Source organism: Cyphomyrmex costatus, unplaced genomic scaffold (assembly GCF_001594065.2).
Source record: "Cyphomyrmex costatus isolate MS0001 unplaced genomic scaffold, Ccosl1.0 scaffold216, whole genome shotgun sequence".
In the NCBI taxonomy this organism is placed as follows: Eukaryota; Metazoa; Arthropoda; class Insecta; order Hymenoptera; family Formicidae; genus Cyphomyrmex; species Cyphomyrmex costatus.
Genome location: NW_017276214.1, coordinates 915,132 through 931,965, shown reverse-complemented (window position 1 = coordinate 931,965; position 16,834 = coordinate 915,132). Strand labels below are relative to the sequence as shown.

At 40.4% G+C, this 16,834-nt stretch overlaps 2 protein-coding genes across 4 annotated transcripts in view; one reads left to right on the top strand and one right to left on the bottom strand.

Annotated features, from left to right (window-relative positions):
* ltl (leucine-rich repeat-containing larval translucida) overlaps positions 1–896 on the bottom strand; it is an 8,768-nt gene extending 7,872 nt beyond the window's left edge. The window contains exon 1 of the mRNA XM_018539537.1: positions 439–896. Coding sequence (XP_018395039.1) covers positions 439–857 — 419 coding nt within the window. The 5' untranslated portion in view covers positions 858–896. The remainder of the gene's footprint in view (positions 1–438) is intronic.
* A 7,106-nt stretch (positions 897–8,002) lies between these two features.
* On the top strand, positions 8,003–14,410 carry LOC108773647 (large proline-rich protein BAG6). 3 transcript variants are annotated; one of them, XM_018539518.1, is made up of 20 exons: positions 8,003–8,419; positions 8,640–8,760; positions 8,860–9,069; positions 9,146–9,350; positions 9,742–9,833; positions 9,925–10,207; positions 10,283–10,406; positions 10,493–10,693; positions 10,809–11,019; positions 11,112–11,234; positions 11,310–11,523; positions 11,654–11,922; positions 11,999–12,160; positions 12,243–12,324; positions 12,414–12,537; positions 12,608–12,914; positions 12,979–13,112; positions 13,197–13,406; positions 13,485–13,610; positions 13,797–14,410. In XM_018539518.1, exons 1-20 carry the CDS (start codon positions 8,357–8,359, stop codon positions 14,223–14,225), a joined length of 3,690 nt encoding a protein of 1,229 aa, XP_018395020.1. In that variant the 5' UTR covers positions 8,003–8,356; the 3' UTR covers positions 14,226–14,410. The 3 variants fall into 3 exon arrangements, with proteins under 3 accessions (XP_018395020.1, XP_018395019.1, XP_018395021.1); XM_018539517.1 differs by having other exon boundaries at positions 8,357–8,419; positions 9,724–9,833; XM_018539519.1 differs by having other exon boundaries at positions 8,357–8,419; positions 9,724–9,833; positions 9,949–10,207; positions 13,797–14,225.
* The last annotated feature ends 2,424 nt before the right edge of the window (positions 14,411–16,834 follow it).

Below are 16,834 nucleotides of genomic sequence, written 5' to 3'. Positions count from 1 at the left end.
TTTTTTTTAAAAAAAAAAAAAAAAAAGCTCCACTTAATAATCGGTTTTATCGTCAAGCTTTCCTCCAAGTCCTATGTCAATCCATACTGAATTAATCCAGTATCCTAATCTTTAAAGATTTCCAAAAAAATAATCTGACGTATATAACGAAAGAATGCTGATTAGAGAAAAGTTGCTTAGTTAATGTTTACCGCACTTGTGAGAAATACAGATGATCTCCGAAACCATCGTTATCTCTGCACAACTGTATACACAGCGGGTTGTAGTAACCGTGACTGATAAATCGTGTCATTATCGCGCGTCCCCCCATGATTCTTTACGTCTTCACCGAAGACTTCGACACTTGGACATAATCTTACTATTCAAGATCATCGTTCACGCATTAGTAATTTTTCGATGGCAATGAAGTTCATCGACGGATCATTCCGTCGCACTTACCCAAGATGATCGTGATTCAGCTCGAGTCGGGTGATAGACATACGCAGCTCTTTGAAGTCGTGGCGCGATATGTCGCGTAGATTCGAATGCGCCACTCGTAGGGTGATCTGCTGCTCGGGGGTGAATTTACCGCTCAATGCCTCGGCCAATTGGTCGAATGACTTCATCTTCTCACACAATACCTCGATACGCTCCCCTATGTGGTGACCACCACCACCGCTTCCTCCACCACCGCCAGCATTGTTGTTCACGTTGGCGACTCCGCTGGTAGACGCGGCTACCGTCACCGCTGCCTGGTTGATAACGGGACTGGGAAACTCCTCTTGTCGGCAGGTGCACGGGCTGATCTCGCGTCGTACGGCGCAATGCAGACTCGTGCTGGCCGCGAGGCCAAGCAACGTGTAGAGAATACCGGACATGGCTGTCACTTATTAATGCGAGAGCGAAGTACCAACTGCAAAGTGTGATTACAGATGATTATCAAGGTAATTATACGCTACCAAACGAACAATAATGACGTTCCGCGATGTACGAAACGGTAAGACCACCCTCTGCGCGAGCACCACTTCCAAGAATGTTCTCTTCGTCTCTGCCACTCGGTACACTATGTATACACGATATTACAGATCTCACGTCGGTAATCGTCCGATTTGATCGTATAACTATCTATTTCTATGTCGACTTGTAAACAAAAATACAAGTGTCAGCACAATAACATAGCGCGGAAATTTTTAAGTTGTTGTGGCGCTTTCGAACACCGCTGTATACCGCAGATCACTGATCAACACTAGCAGGCGAAGCCCAATACGGTAGCAGCAGCAGCAGTGACTGACAGCCACGTGTTATCTGTACTGTTGCCGATCCACACCATCCTACAGAATATAAGTTCACCGTGCCTCCCTCTCTCTTTTCTCTCGCTCTCTCTCTCTCCTCTCCTTCGCAATCGCGAGGAACGCACGAAAAGGAGGTTTATCGTCGTCGCCAACGGGCCTTCCTCTTGGCGCCACGGACGCGGCGACGGCATTAAGTCGCGGCGCGCCGCGCGAGACTTACTTATAGTCGCAACCGAGTCGTCGCGTCGTTACCCACCGTGGCGCCGCACGCCTCCTTCGACGAGGGACTCCCTCCGGGGCTCTTCTTCACTCTTCTTACGACCCCCTCCGTCGTATGTTACGCGCGTACACCGACGGGCTCATCTTCTTTTTCTACCGGCCGCGCGCTCACTCACCAACGGTCCAGCCCGGCCCGGCTCGGCTCCAACAGCTGCTCTCTCCCCCTGCGTCTTACCACCACACCCCAATACTATGCATATTCTCGTTCCTCTCCTTCCTCGTCTCGTTGTTGTTCACCTCGTACTTCTCCTCCGTTCTCTTGCCGTACCCCACGGCACGTTTTTTTACTCCCTCGCCGTAGCTACTGCGCTTACTCAAATCCGGTCCCCGCTTTTATCTCTTTACGTTTGTCCAATTATTCCCGGAAGTTTCGATTGCTCGAAAGGAAAGAGATCTCTCTTTTCATCTTCATTCGTGAATCTTGACTATATTGAGGAAAGACGAAGGTGTTTGGTCAGGACAGTCGATCCGACGAAAGATTCATCAACCTCTCCTCCGTCGTCTGTATCGTATATGTATGCCGCAAGCGTTGTTTGCACCGATAAACGGACAGATTGCTCAACTTGTGACCTTTGCTTAACTGCTTCGCACGGTGCGCGACATGAAAGAAAGTATATAGATAATTCTTTCGCGCTCTCTTTCTCAGCTGCCCTCCCTTGTGTCTTCTTCCTTTTTTGTCACAAACCGTTTATAACGCTCCTTTTATTCCTTGTCCTTTTACGCCCTCCGCGCGCATTTAGTCTTAAATTCCGAAAATTTCTAAAAATTCATTATAACATTATAAATAATTGTCGACTACAGTAGGTGTGATTATAAATTAATTTACACGTCATCATAAAGTTACCTGAGAATTCTGAAAAATATTTTCATATGAGATGCTATATGTGTTCGTAGAGGAAATACGAAATTTTTTTGGAACGTCATTTCGATCAGTTGAGAAACAGTTGTTGTTGTCAGGCTAGTTAGGCTCAGCCGATTCATCATCGGCAATTATTAAAAGTCGAGTCGATCGAATATCCTGTCTCTTACGCCCGAGTGTATTTTGATTTATGATGTCGGGTGTCTCTCAGGTAACCCAAGTAGCTTTCGTCGCAACACTTTTTCATTTTATTCCTTTTTCGTTACCCTATGTCTGAAATAGATATATAATCCAGTATATCTTAGATACACAGAAAGATTTATCTCGCATCGCGTTTTGACTGTTACAAGTTTCGAAATTGTTCGGCACTCGTAATAACGAAATTATTTTGAACTGTGACATCAAAATTCGGAGTGATCGAAATAACGGAGCTTTTTATCCGAATGTAAACGGTCGTAAGAAACGTGGTGCTTTCTCTCTCTTTCGCCGATTACAAATTGGAGAGATAAATCCCAACTTCAGTTAATCATCGTAAGGAGAGCGATCCCGGGAGTACGCGTGTCCGTGTCGAGATCGTAAGTGTTCTATCAAGGGTTTCTCTGTTCATCGTAAAATAATATCGATTACTTAATGAGCTCGCCGATGCGGCGGCGGCGCTTCACGGGTCGCTTGTCATCCGAGTAAACGCCTCTATCTATGTATATAACGTGGCTGTTTACGCGCATGATTTACGTACCCATTTATGTGCTGTAACTCGCCAGAGGTATGTCGTGTAAATTCTCGAGCACGGCGCCACCGCGACTCGCCTTATATCCTCTTTAAGCTATTCCACATTGGCTCCCCATAGTATCTATCTGTACTGGCGCCTACAATTCACCTAATGTCTCCCGGCGCATAAAGGTCATCAAACTGTGGACAATGCGAGGAAAAACATAGCTTTAATTTTTCATGTACATTCTTGAAAGTCGAGGAAGACAGATTCCAACAATTTTCATACCAAGAAACGCGATTTTATTTATTTCCTCGTCAAGGCAGAGGTGCGAGGAAGTGAGAAAGAGAGACTCTTTTCTTTATCCCGTTGCTGTCGCTATTATTCGCTGTAGGCACAGAGTAATACGGGAGCGAGGAAGGAAGTCACAACATACGGGAGAGGCCGCAGCAGGCAAAACAAAGCAAGACAAGGCAGGGCACGAGGCATAAGGTACGAGGTACGAGGCGGAGGGACCTAACTCCGTGCCTCGGTTTAACGAATGCGAGAATGCGGCCTGGCGCCAACGCACACACGGCCGCCGCCGCGCCAGCCGCCCTCGGCCGCCGCGTCACGCACTCTCGCCTCTTTCGCCAGCTCTCTTTTCTCTCTCCCTCTCTATGTGCGTGTGTGTGTGTGTGTGTGTAATGACCTTACTGGAGTTCAAAATACTAAACTGTAACCGATCTTTCAATTCACGTGTCCGCCTCATGTTTGAAATATGATGACCACATGTAAAATATATATCAGGATTACTTTAAAATAAATAGAAATTAACTCGTTCCGCATCTCGAGATGATTTTATTAGATCTTTTTATAGCCTCTCTTAGAAAATATATTTTGATATTATTCTCCGAAGCATATTCTGTAACATGTCCCGAGACACTACAACAAAAAACTTGATGATATGTAATGTAATATAAACGCATGCAAAACTCTTGTAAGCTGTTTACTCAGTTTAGCCAGACTATTCAATTAATAGTATCATATGTTTTAAAATGACTTGTAAATGATCTCTCACGCACTTAAAAGAGTTATTACCGCCAAAATAGAATAAATCTTAATATACTTTACCCTCTCCTTTTTCTCTCGATGTCCGTATAAGTACATCGTTTCTCTCTGACGCTCTGCCTGCATCTGTGTACCGCATAGCTTCGAGGTATGCAGGCAAACTCCTCCTTTTCTTATCGAGAAAAAGAAACGGTAGAGGAAAGAAGCTGGAGGAGAGCAGAGAGTGGAAGCAGAGCGAGGAAGGTAGCGGTGTGGGCATCGAGTATACACGATAGACGTTTTACATGCTGCATTGAGATATTGGGAAATAATCGCCTGGCGCGCGTAGACGACGAGGACGCTCAGCGTGAAGATCAGTCTATCTGCGATTTGAGGGCTGCTGGAATCTTATTTCTAATGATACATCGCCTTATCAGTAGATTATTGTCCTCTGCATGGCGATAAATTGATATGTCCTTTTTGATTGCATTCTCTTTCCATACTTTCTTCAAATCTTCTCCTGAAAAATTTTCTGAAAAAAATGCAATGTCTATTTAATTTTAAATGCGAACGTAATGTTTTATGTTCTTTTTTTATACTTTATTTTTCTTCATTATATTCTTGCGCAATCCTCGTGACACACGTTCTAACACATGTTAACACAAGACTTTTTATATTGTATTGTGCAATAAATAAATGCACACTTTCGAGAGAAAAATTGCAAATTATGCCAATTTTGCTGTTTTCTTTTACTTTTAAAGAGAGAGTTATATTGTCAATTTCTTGGAAGTTGCGGCAAAGTCCGAATTATATCCCGTAAAAGAAATGTTTGTCTTCGCTTTTTCACGCTTCTGACATCTGGCTCTTTTTTCTTTTTTTATTCTCACTCGTTCAGTTTACGCGGCGCCGCGCTGCGTGGTTGACCGCGAAAGGGGTAAAAGAGAAACTGTACGAGAGAAGATTAAGTTAAACACGTACTGACGATCTAAATCTAGACGGGCGTCGTAAAGCCGCAAGTTTTGCTTTTCTTTGCTCCTAAATCGAATCACAATGGAAACATTTATTTAAACTCTCATTCTCTGGAGATTTACATTGACATTCGTTATCCTTGGAACAATTGCAGTTCCGCTTGACAATTATCAACCGTAAAAACAATAGACAAGAAAAACGGAGGAAAAAAAGAAAAGCATTTTACTTAAACTTTGTATAGTTTTTCGTTAATTTGCATTACTTTCCATTTTCCATATTCACATCTATTTTACGTAGAATCATAATTAAGTCATAATGTAATAGGACATTATTATAACTATATATGTCATTTAAAAATAAACTTATAAATGACAAACAAGATAATATCAAACATGACAATGTTCTTATGATGTTATTATGACTCTTGTGTTTTACTTGAGATATGAGTACAGAAAATATTTTGCTAAAAAAAGTGATTAACTCAATTTACTTTCGTTCTTTTAAGAGTTTTTAAGTAACAGTTATATCTTTAACAAAGAATATTTTCTTAATAATAATCTTAAAATTGATTTTTTTGATAATAATATATTTCACTTGTTACAAATTTAATTTATTTAAAAAAAAAACTCATTAGCATATACTCCAAATAAAAACTTATTCTGTTTTAAAGAATATTTTTATAAGGTTGATCGAAGAAACGACTTTATGTACAATAATAGCAAATTGAGTTTGTTTTAATTTAATAATTTTCATTGAAGTTTAAACTTTGATTGAAAATATATTTTGAGTAAATTTGATACTTGAACTTATAACAGATTTATAAACTTTTAAAATATTTGAAACAGTATAATTATTATTTGCGTACAGTATGTATTTTTTTCTATAGTATGTATTTTATATGATATCGAGGAATAAAAGTTTTTAATATCATGCACGTTGTATGTGCTGATCGCATCAAACATGATTAGAAGATTACCACTTAGAAATGTCATACATCCCCCATATTCCTTGTATGGTATTCCAGGCGACATTGAGAGCCTCTGACGCGTATGTTTACGGCGGGGATTTAAAACCGGTGCCCATCTTGTGCCATTCCACTGCGGCCACGGGCGAATAATCCCGGCCGAATTTTTCACTTCCATCGCTCTTGCTGGATCTTGTTTTCTGTATGGATACGGGACCCTTCGGGGTCGCTGTGTTCCTCGCCGCAGCGTAGAGGAGAAACCGGAGGAAGACGGGCTGTAGGACATTGTTGTTCGATGCATCAGGGCGCCTGTTGTCGTATCGGAAACTCTGGGGAAACCTCTATATCGCAGAATGTAAGACTTATCACTTCCTGCTTATAATATCAAAACATCATTAACATTTTTCCAACGAATATATCCCGCAGTGAACAAAACACTAACAGTTCATCAATGAACCCAAGTGGAGTATTATCGCAAATTGGCAGACTACATCCGTGTAAATCTCGAATTCTGTCAGCGGAATCCGCCGACATAAGCCCTATTCTATCAATGTAAGATTAACTTTAATCTCAGGTTTAATACTTACTGTTTGACCGTTTTAAGTACAATCTTAAGATGTTGTAAGCCAATTACAAAGCTGTACTAACATCTTAAAACTTAAGATGCTTTACTTAACATACTTATGTAATTGAAATAAGAGGATGGTCTGTGAATACTGACTTTTTATCTCTTTTCTAATTCTTAGAAAAATATAAAGAATTGAAGTTAATCTTATATTGATAGAACTGGACCATAATATCTAACAGCAGATTGCAGCAGCAGCCCAATGAAATTTGTTATTCTGTGAACACTTGAATGAAATATAACATTTGAATATGAAATAAATCTGATCCGTTTCTATATTAAATCTACGATTGTATTTGATCCCCATTAACATAAATTGTACCTCTGCTGATAAAATTTTTATACTTTTTATATTTTGCTTCAACCTCTATGCATCGTTTTATATTTTAATTAATTTTATATTCTAAACTACACTTTATGACAACTTGAGATACTTTATTTTATACATTTTTTATTTATACAAATTTTACTTCACCGATTTACTTTAACTATATTTCCTGTATATATATTAATAGATTAAAAATTTTTTATTGTGAATCACATGAAAGATTTTTACATAGCGATATATATTATAGAAATAATAACTTCCAAGAGCGACTCATTAATTTACGTCAAGGTCGTAATTAATTTAGAACCTTTTATTTCGAAATATGACAATTTTTAGTTATCTCATTGTATAGTAAATGAGAATATATTCTTATCTCGACTATTCCCAAGTTAAAATCTCGAGAGTAACTCTTAAGGTGCCTTTCCATGCTGATTCTCTCTGCTTATAGCGTCAAAATAGATCACGTGATTAAAATTAACGCTTGATATTCCTGTATGAAATGGCACCTTTATTTTCTCAGATGTCTGATGTATATTAAGTACGTCATACCTCTTTCCTCCAACAATGAGAAATGATAATTAAAAGAAATAGTCAAATTTTAGGTAGTTTGTCGTGTTCATTTGTCCCCTTCTCGAAAATCTAGAAATGGAAATTTTCCAACCATTCGATTTCAGGAAGAATCTGCGTTTCAAATCACAGTAAAAACAACGAATACACAAAACAAACCAGCCTGAACAAGTCCACAAATTTACAAATTTGCGCATCATCACGCCATCCATTGATTCATTCGACAATCTTCAAAGTAACCATGTCGTGCACGACAAATGGTAAACGCTCTCATTCGATCAGTTTTTCCGTTTAGATGAACTTTTTAGGGACTATCAATACCACGTGTTGTCAGCATTGACCGTGTCGCCACTGTTCTTAACGGCATTCTGGGTAACGTCGTCGCGTCCCCCTTTGCGCCACCTTCGTTCGTCCCGCGACATTGTGCGACGTAATGAAACTCATGAAACTCGCGACAAGGGCCGAGCGTGAGAACGTGGTGACGGGCGAGCGAGCGGGCACGCAGTGAGCGGAGTCGAGGATTAACGAACGTTATTCTACGATTATTCGTTCACATCCGATTCCACTTCTCTCCTGACCTCATCGACCGAACGTAAGAAAAGCCGCGACTGGAGGAGACATCGTGCCAAGGTGCTGTAGTCCGAATTTGTGAGTATCCCGGATATTCTGGTGCCATTGCACGTTTGTCGTCGCCATCCATCCAACGACATCGACAAGCTTTTTTCATCGAGTTCGCGTGCTACGCGCCCTACGAGGATGATCGACCTAACAGTCAAGACCTTGGACTCACAGAATCACGTCTTCTCCCTGGAAGACGACGTAAGTCCTCCCCCTCTTTCCTTGATTCCGTGATCACGTGTGTCGATCGCCGCAGTTCGCTGTAATCGACACACGTCTATAAATGTGTCTTAGAAACATCTGGAGACCACTGAAAGTCATACCACGGCTTGTTCTGTACACTGAGTACTCCATTACCCAAATGGATCTCTTATTTGTTTAATTATATAATATATCTCTGCATATTCTCTCTTCCTTAAAGCAAATCACGGTACGCGGCTTTAAAGAGTACATAGCAGAGTCCGTCGCGGTACCAGCAGATTCACAGAGGTTGATTTATTGTGGACGAGTGCTTCAAGATGAAAAGAAATTAAATGATTATGGTATATATATATATATTGCACACACCTACTTATATGAATAACATGTCGCAAGCTGTATAGACCATGATAGACATGTATTGACGCAATGTGTTCCTTCAGATGTCAATGGAAAAGTCATACATCTGGTGCAACGTGCACCGCCCCAGTCTGGTCAACATGGGAACGATGGTGGACAAACACAGGGACAGGGCAGACAGGGCTGGCAAAACTCGCAGAGGCCGCATTATCGAGTTACACGCACTCAGATGCATGGAAACGCGATGTATCTGGGAGCTATGTCTGTACCGGCAGAAATTGTTGAAGGCCATGGTAGTACTGATTTACAAATTTTTTTTTTTACGTGTTTATTTTTGCTTAACGCGTGACGTTTTGATTGTTCCCTCAGGTATACCACAGTTGAGCAACAGTTTGTCCGGTAGTAGGCTGAATCATGCTGGTCGAATGCTTGATCGTGTAAATGAGCTGATCGACCAGCTGGATGATCCCAGCGCTCCACGTCTGCATCCGCCCCCAGAAGTTAATCAGTCAACGACGCAGCAGCAGCAACAGCAACAGCAGCAATCTCAAGATTCAGAGCTTGAACAAAACGAGTGAGTTGAATGAGCATTTAGATCATAGATTTTCTTGCACAACAATGACTGCATTCAGTGAATAAAATTAATCATTGAACGCTCAATGATTCTTTAATATGATTGGCTCCCATTTAGATTTGTATACAATTAAAGGTAAGGAACTAATCATATTAAAGAATGTGTGGCTGAATTTGGCAGAAAGTTTTTTTTTTTGCATTTGTTCTTCACGCCGATTGGATCATTCTTTCAGGTTTGCAAGTATGATCCAATCAGTGCAAAAAAAAGTTACAATAGTTACAAAATAAACTTTCTGCTGAACACAATTAATCACTAGGCGCTCACTGATCTGTTTTGTCTGCTGAACATAGTCAATGCTTATGTAATTCTTTAGGAACAACGACGTTTCTAGAGATGACGGTGCTAGACTTGCTGAGGCAGCCGCTGTCGTCATCACAGCCGCGTTATCAGCTGCCGGGGCGCGCGCAGTTGCATTGGCCAGAGGTTTGTACATTTGTAGATTTGATTCCGATTACTTTTCACATACCTTGGCATAATTTTACATATTGTGAAATGTGGTATCTCTTTTATTAAGATTTAAATCCTCGACGATATGTAGACAGCAATATTAACGGTGAAAATACGAGAGCTTCAAGCGACGCAAATGAGCCCCAAAATGATGCACAGTCGTCACAATCTCAATCGCAGTCTCAGTCGCAGTCCCAGTCGCAGTCTCAGTCGCAGTCGCAATCCCAGTCACAGTCCCAATCACAGTCACAATCTCAATCACAACCGCAACAGCAACAACGATCATACTCGACTGCATACGCGGAGGCTACATCGAGCATTCCTAACCAAAATAGACGTACTCAGCAGGAGTATGTATCATTTTAAATATTTGACGAATTAGCAGATGTAGACATACATACTATTGTTAATTATTCGTCTTTTAGTCTCCCACGACCTCCGCAAATGGCAGAATTATTACAAAGACTGTGTAACACTCAAGAACGACTGAGACCATACTTGGAACGTTATTGCATGCTTACTTTTCTCGATCCTTCGTTACCGCCCGGAGTAAGTCAATAAGTAATACCAGTATAAATCATTAAATACATTAAGACAAAATTTTGCTTTACTGAAAACTGACTAATCGTATTTAGCCTGGACCGAATACCATAGAGGAGAATCAAAGAATAGTGGATGGAGTCAGTGAAATTCTGCATTTTATGTCGCATAGCTGTCACGCGCTGAGTGATATTATCATTGATATGAGTCAGCCACCACCTAGAAATTTACGATGTCGTCCAATAATAGTACAGCATTCGGCTATTCTTCAGCCTGGCATTCCGATCCAAGTGGAGGTGAGTATATCAATTAATAAAAAAGATACACAAGATATAAATAATTGATATCACTCCTGTTTATCCATATAATTGATTTTATTTCAACATTCATTTTTTTTTATATTTTACACAGGCACATATTAGTTTGAATGGTCGTAGCGCTAATAATAACAACAGTAACGATGAGACAACAGAATCTGGTAATCAGGCGCAATCGGATAACGTGGAATCGTCGACAACTACGTCGCGCGTTAATACCGAGGAAAGTAATCAAGAGCGAGAATCCGACAATGCGGCACAGTCGCATGCAGAACGATCACAAGATCAGGGCCAATTGCCTTTTGGTACGTTTCCTTATATTGCGGTACGATCCAACAAAATGCTTTACAGTGTATTAAAATATATAGGTATACATTAATACATATTACATATCTAGATACAGTATTCAATTTACCGAATAACGTTGAGGTGCTGATGGAAGTTAGTTCTGAGAGCAATATAGATGCTGGATCGAGTAATGAACAGAATGCGTCAGGCAATGAAAACAACAACAACGCCCGTAAGTCGTGTATTACGCGATTAGTTTGGCAAAAGAAACAATGGGCTTATCTATTCAATATTTTCCATTTTACAGGTAGAACAAATGTGTTTCCGTTCGGCACGCCACCGCCACCGTATTTCATGCGAAACTTTATGCAAGCTGTAGCTGGGCACATGGTGCATGGCGGTATTACTACTACGACTATAAGTACGAGAAATCCTCCCGTTACTGCTGTAGGAACGCAACCAGGTATCTCTTCATCAATGGACAGTGGAAGCACCAATGCTGGTCAAAGCACTCAAGCACGGTATGATATTGTCGATAATGACAATATTTTTGTAACTTTATCAAATCATCTTATGATTTACATTTTTTCTTGTTTTGAATTACTCTCTAAAATACAGACATTTAATATTAATTAATTGTGAAACATGCAGGAGCAATACGGGTACTCATCCTACCACCGCTACACAAACTCGAAGTACATCGCGACCGCATGTGTTCCATCATCATGCTCATCCAATGGGTCTTGGTATGAGTATCGGACTAGGTCTCGATTTCGATCCTTATCTTCCATGTAACTCGCACCATGTGTACCGTTCTCCGAGTACTGGGGTTACTGTAACTACCGAGGCAACTTCTTCGCAAACAACGCGCACGACGTCAACAACTACAGCGGACGCTCAGAATCAAACTAATCAAACTGGTAAACGATACGAGGATCAAAATATTTTTTCTTTTTGTAAATACATGTTTCTACAATTAGGAAAATATTTTTCTAGCAACGACTTCGACTACGACCACCAGTTCTACTTCGCCAAACGTAACATCAACTACAAATGCAGAAACGGCTCCTAATAACCCCTTTATGGCTTTATTGCAACAGATAATAAGTCAAACAGTGGGCGGTCAATCGCAACCCAATGTCACCATAAATAGTAACGGTAATTTAAATACTAAATATTATAATAACACACATAGCAAATTTAAATATTTACTTCGATATTGACGTTGATTATATTACAGCTCCAAATTTGATGGAAAGTCTTGGGAATATAATGCAAATGGTACATGGCAATAATATACACGTAGGATTCTTAAGCGATAGGTGTGTTAAATGTTTAAAGGATTAAAAAAAGATTCGTTTATTACGAATACATAACATTAATCGTGGAATTTTTTTCTCTTGGTGATCAGCTTAATTGGAAATTCTCTATCATTGGCCAGCTTGTTTGAGGGTGGTGGTCTATCTATGGATCTTTCCACGTCGCAAGAATCCGGTAGAGATGATAATTTCCTTATCGATCTCTTAATATTGCTGGTAATTTCATTATTACACGATATATTAACTTTTTATTATCTATGATACTAAAGAGAAATTTATCTCACAGGCACAAAATATGTCTCTGGATGGATTGATCAGAATACGTCTCGGTCAGTGGGGGCCCATCGCTCGTCTTCGAAGACCACTGCAAGAGTTCCTACAGTATACATTCTCGAGTGCCTCGTCACCAGACGCCGTTCAAGAACAAGCAATTGAGCGTTTACTTTCTCAACTACGAGTTCACATTCAGAATCTTCTGGCGTCCGAGGAAGACACTAGCAGCAGAATCGGTTCCCGTGTTGATCTTTGCGCGACCGTTGAATCGTTGATTACTCGCCACGCAAGAGATATACTTAGAATCTCATTCGACAACGGTTAGTATTTTAATATTACGTGTATTTAAAATCAACAAACCAAATACACATATTGAATTTACAGGAATCGATGATACTAGGTTCGGACAAGATATACTGAATATTCTAATGAACATGTGCAACCAAATTTGTACAGTACTTCGATACTCGCTACGCGGCGGCCAAGCTGGTTTGGAAGCGATTGCGACACGTTTTATGGTTGGTCTTGATTCTTTTAAATGTGAAGAATGGAGGGAAGAAATTTATATATGTTTTACTAATACGGTTTGGTTGTTTTGATAGCATAACTTGATGGATGGTGGCAATCCTGCTCTTCTCCAGTGGGTGCTGAATGGATTTATCACCCATCTTCGTACTTATTTTTTGCGCGTACCACAACCCCCGGATTCAGAGATCATACCACTTTTAGTGTACAGAGATGCATCGTCTCAACCGTCGTCGGTATATTCAACGTCGACTCGCCAATCCTCACAGGCGCAACCGGAAGATGAAGTAATCAATTTTATCATATCATTTTTTTACCGTTATAATAAAATAGTCATATAATAAATGTTCTTTATAAATGTATAGCCGATGGAAACCGAAACTCTAGAACAGCATCAACAACAACAGCAACAACCAACACGCGAAAGCTCAATACCTGAGGACCGAGAAGAAATTCCGGAAACATTCCCTGGTCACGAAGCTTTACCTTCGGTAAGTCAGTAACATAAAAAAGAATTTATTGTGAATTTAATTTTCAATAACTAAAATTTTTTAATTAATAATAAAAGTTTTCTGCAAAAAAAAATTCTTAACATATGTTTAGAGATCTTGACGATTCAATATAAGTAATTTGGCAACATATATTCATTTAGTAAGGTAGTTATATTTTTTTTCTAGGATTGGGTCCCAATCATCGCTCGCGACGGTGTGAGACAACGTAGACAGTTGCAGATGCAGGGTGTAACACCGAACAGTGGTGTGACAACGTTTAGCGACGCGTATCTAGGCGGTCTACCAAGTAAACGTCGCAAGTTGATCGAACAACAGAAACCACGGTTACTAGTTAGCCCTACGCCGACTCATCATTCGACTATAGCAGCATCCATGGAACGGTTAGTCAGAGAGGGAGTCGGTCATGCCGGTGTCGAGGAGGTCGAAGGTGCCGCCGTGGCTGTCGCAGCGGATCCAGCTGTGCGTCGCGCGTTTGGTCAGGCAATCAGGGACTGCTTAAATCCGTGCCGATATGGCACGCCAGACTTTCCAGATCCGTTGCGTTTTCCGAATGCGACCAAATATTTCGCGGATCAGGAACGTCCACCGAAATAATAATCAGCGACGAGATATAATATCGTACTTTGACTTGTGTTATTAACTTAAAAGAGATATGTTAGGTATCGTTAAATGAAAGACGGCTGCTGTCCTGAGAGAATCGACGCGCAATGAATGATTCGGTCTCACGTGGACAATTCCGTATAGAAAGAAAAAAATATATTTCTTTCTCCCTCTATTGATGGGCAGAGGGAGAGAGAAAACAAATATATTTTTAACTGACTGATCGGCACGGTGCAGATGTATCTACATGTTATCTATATGCTCATATCAATATTCGCTTTAATAGATTCACATTTTGGCTGAACTATTCTCCGGATTAAGTTCATAATTAAATAATATTTAGAATCTCCTTGAAATCAAATTTTCCATTGGGTATTAGTTTCAATGAAAATTGATAAATTAATGTCAATTTCGTAAAAAAAAATTGACGTTAATTAATCGACATTATTAATTTCCGCTAAAGAAATATAATATATTCTGCGTATATATAAATGTAAAAATTGTTAACTGTGTACCCATTTATTTATGATTTTTGCACCTGTGCACCTGCTAGTTTTGAATTGTCTGCTTGCGTAAAATGATTTTTTTTCCCTATAGTTCTTATTAAGTTCATCGATTCAAATTACGGCATTGCCGTGACTTTGGAACAATCGTAGGAAAAGAAATAGATTGAATTTTATATCTCTTTCCTTTTGTGGCTCAACACAACAATGTTACATTTTATAAGTGGTGGCGTTGTAAGTTTCGGGAAAATTTTTTCGTGCAGATAATTAATTCTTGCGAGATTCGATGCGATTTCGAAGCGATGTCTTTTTACGACGTATGTTCTTTACGCGAGTCGCATTACAAGAATAACAGGCAAATTGACGCGTACGATGCGTGGTATGATAACGTACTATATGTGAAGTATGTTTAATCGTTCTAATAACCAGTTGTATGGAGAAATGAAAAAAAAAACAATAAAGTTGTATATCCCTTTTCCTTTGTCTTTCCGTATCGATTTGTACCTCCTTTTTAGTGATAAGATTATAACCAACGGGTGTAATGTCGCTTGGATAATTAATTTATAACACCACTGAGGATAGAGCTCTCGTGGCGATATCAAGACAAAAGTGAGCACGGCTTAATACCCGAGATTAACGCAAAACACCTTTCTTTTGGTATAGGTAAACAGAATGAAATAAGTGGTAAATAATTGCCCATGATAATTAGAGAACGTGATGTTAAAATATTTATGGAAACTAGAGTAAATTAGAAATTAACGAGCCACATTATTTCATTAATCATCAGTTTTATTTATTCCCTATCTTTTTCTCTAATTTCTCGTTAATTTATCGAATAATCGAAGTCAATTACAGGAAATACAAAGAAATAGATGGTATCGCCGTGTACTGCGTGGTACCATCGTGTGGCACGTAACATCTGTAATACGTAAGAGCGTCGGTTATTACACGCATGACTGACCATCACGCCCGCCGAGAAATCGGATCGCTTTACGTTCAGTTCACCTCCGCGAACCCGATACTGCCGATTAAATTTTCATAATCGCACGAAGCGGAGGAGAGGAAAGTCGTTATCGAGATCGTAATCGTGCCGAATTAGAAAAGGGATATAACTATCGTATAAAGCAATTTTTGACCGGTCGTTTTCCATTGTTGTCACTTCAGAGGGCTACATTATTATTCGAATTCCGTTTGATTCGAGAGAGCGAAGCTGTTGATAAATCCGATTTCGAGTATCTCTGACTAACGAGGACAAATTTCACTCGATTCGCGGTAATCCTATTTGCGCGCGCGCAATCTGGAAAAATCGGGATTACGAAAATTCCCGATCGATAATCGGAGTGTTTACAGACGGCAATGAAAACAAATGTAATTTAATTTCCGCGAGAAACGACTGCGCGTTTATTATCGCAGTCACTCTTGAGATTCTTATATATAGATCGATGAGTTCAGAGCACCGTTCCTGTCCAATAATTGAAAGAAGAAGAAGAAGAAGAAGACGAGCAGCGTTCCATCAACGATGCACACGTGTGTGTCAGGTAAAGCGGTTCTTTAATCATCAGCGGCATTACATCGCGATAGAGCGATACGAAGCGAGACTTATTCACGACAACAACAGAGGCCACACATTTCCTCGGCCGTATATAATCGTATATATCGGCTCGATCTTGCCGCGAATTACGAATTACAACGTAACGCCGTGTAATATCTTCTTACACGGGGAAGAGAGGAAAGACGATCGTTACACGCTCGACCAAATGTTCCCTCCGACTCCGATCACCGACCCGTCGTCGACGAATTACAATTTCGATCCGGAAAGGAGAGAGAGAGAGAGAGAGAGAGGCGTCGGTATTAATTGGTCGCGGACTTGGAACACGCGGCCGACGCGACGCGTTCCTCGGTTTCTTCCGAGGGGTTCGCTTTTTTTCCGCTGCGAGGCGACGGCGACGTGCCCGTCGCGCATCTTCTCCCCAAGCCAAGCCGCGCTTGGAGTAGAAGAGACCAACGGGAATACAGCTTCCTCTTCTTCTCTCCTATCCCCTCGTCATTCGCCGCCGGGGTATATCCTCGACCGCGTATACCGCGCTTACACCACGTACC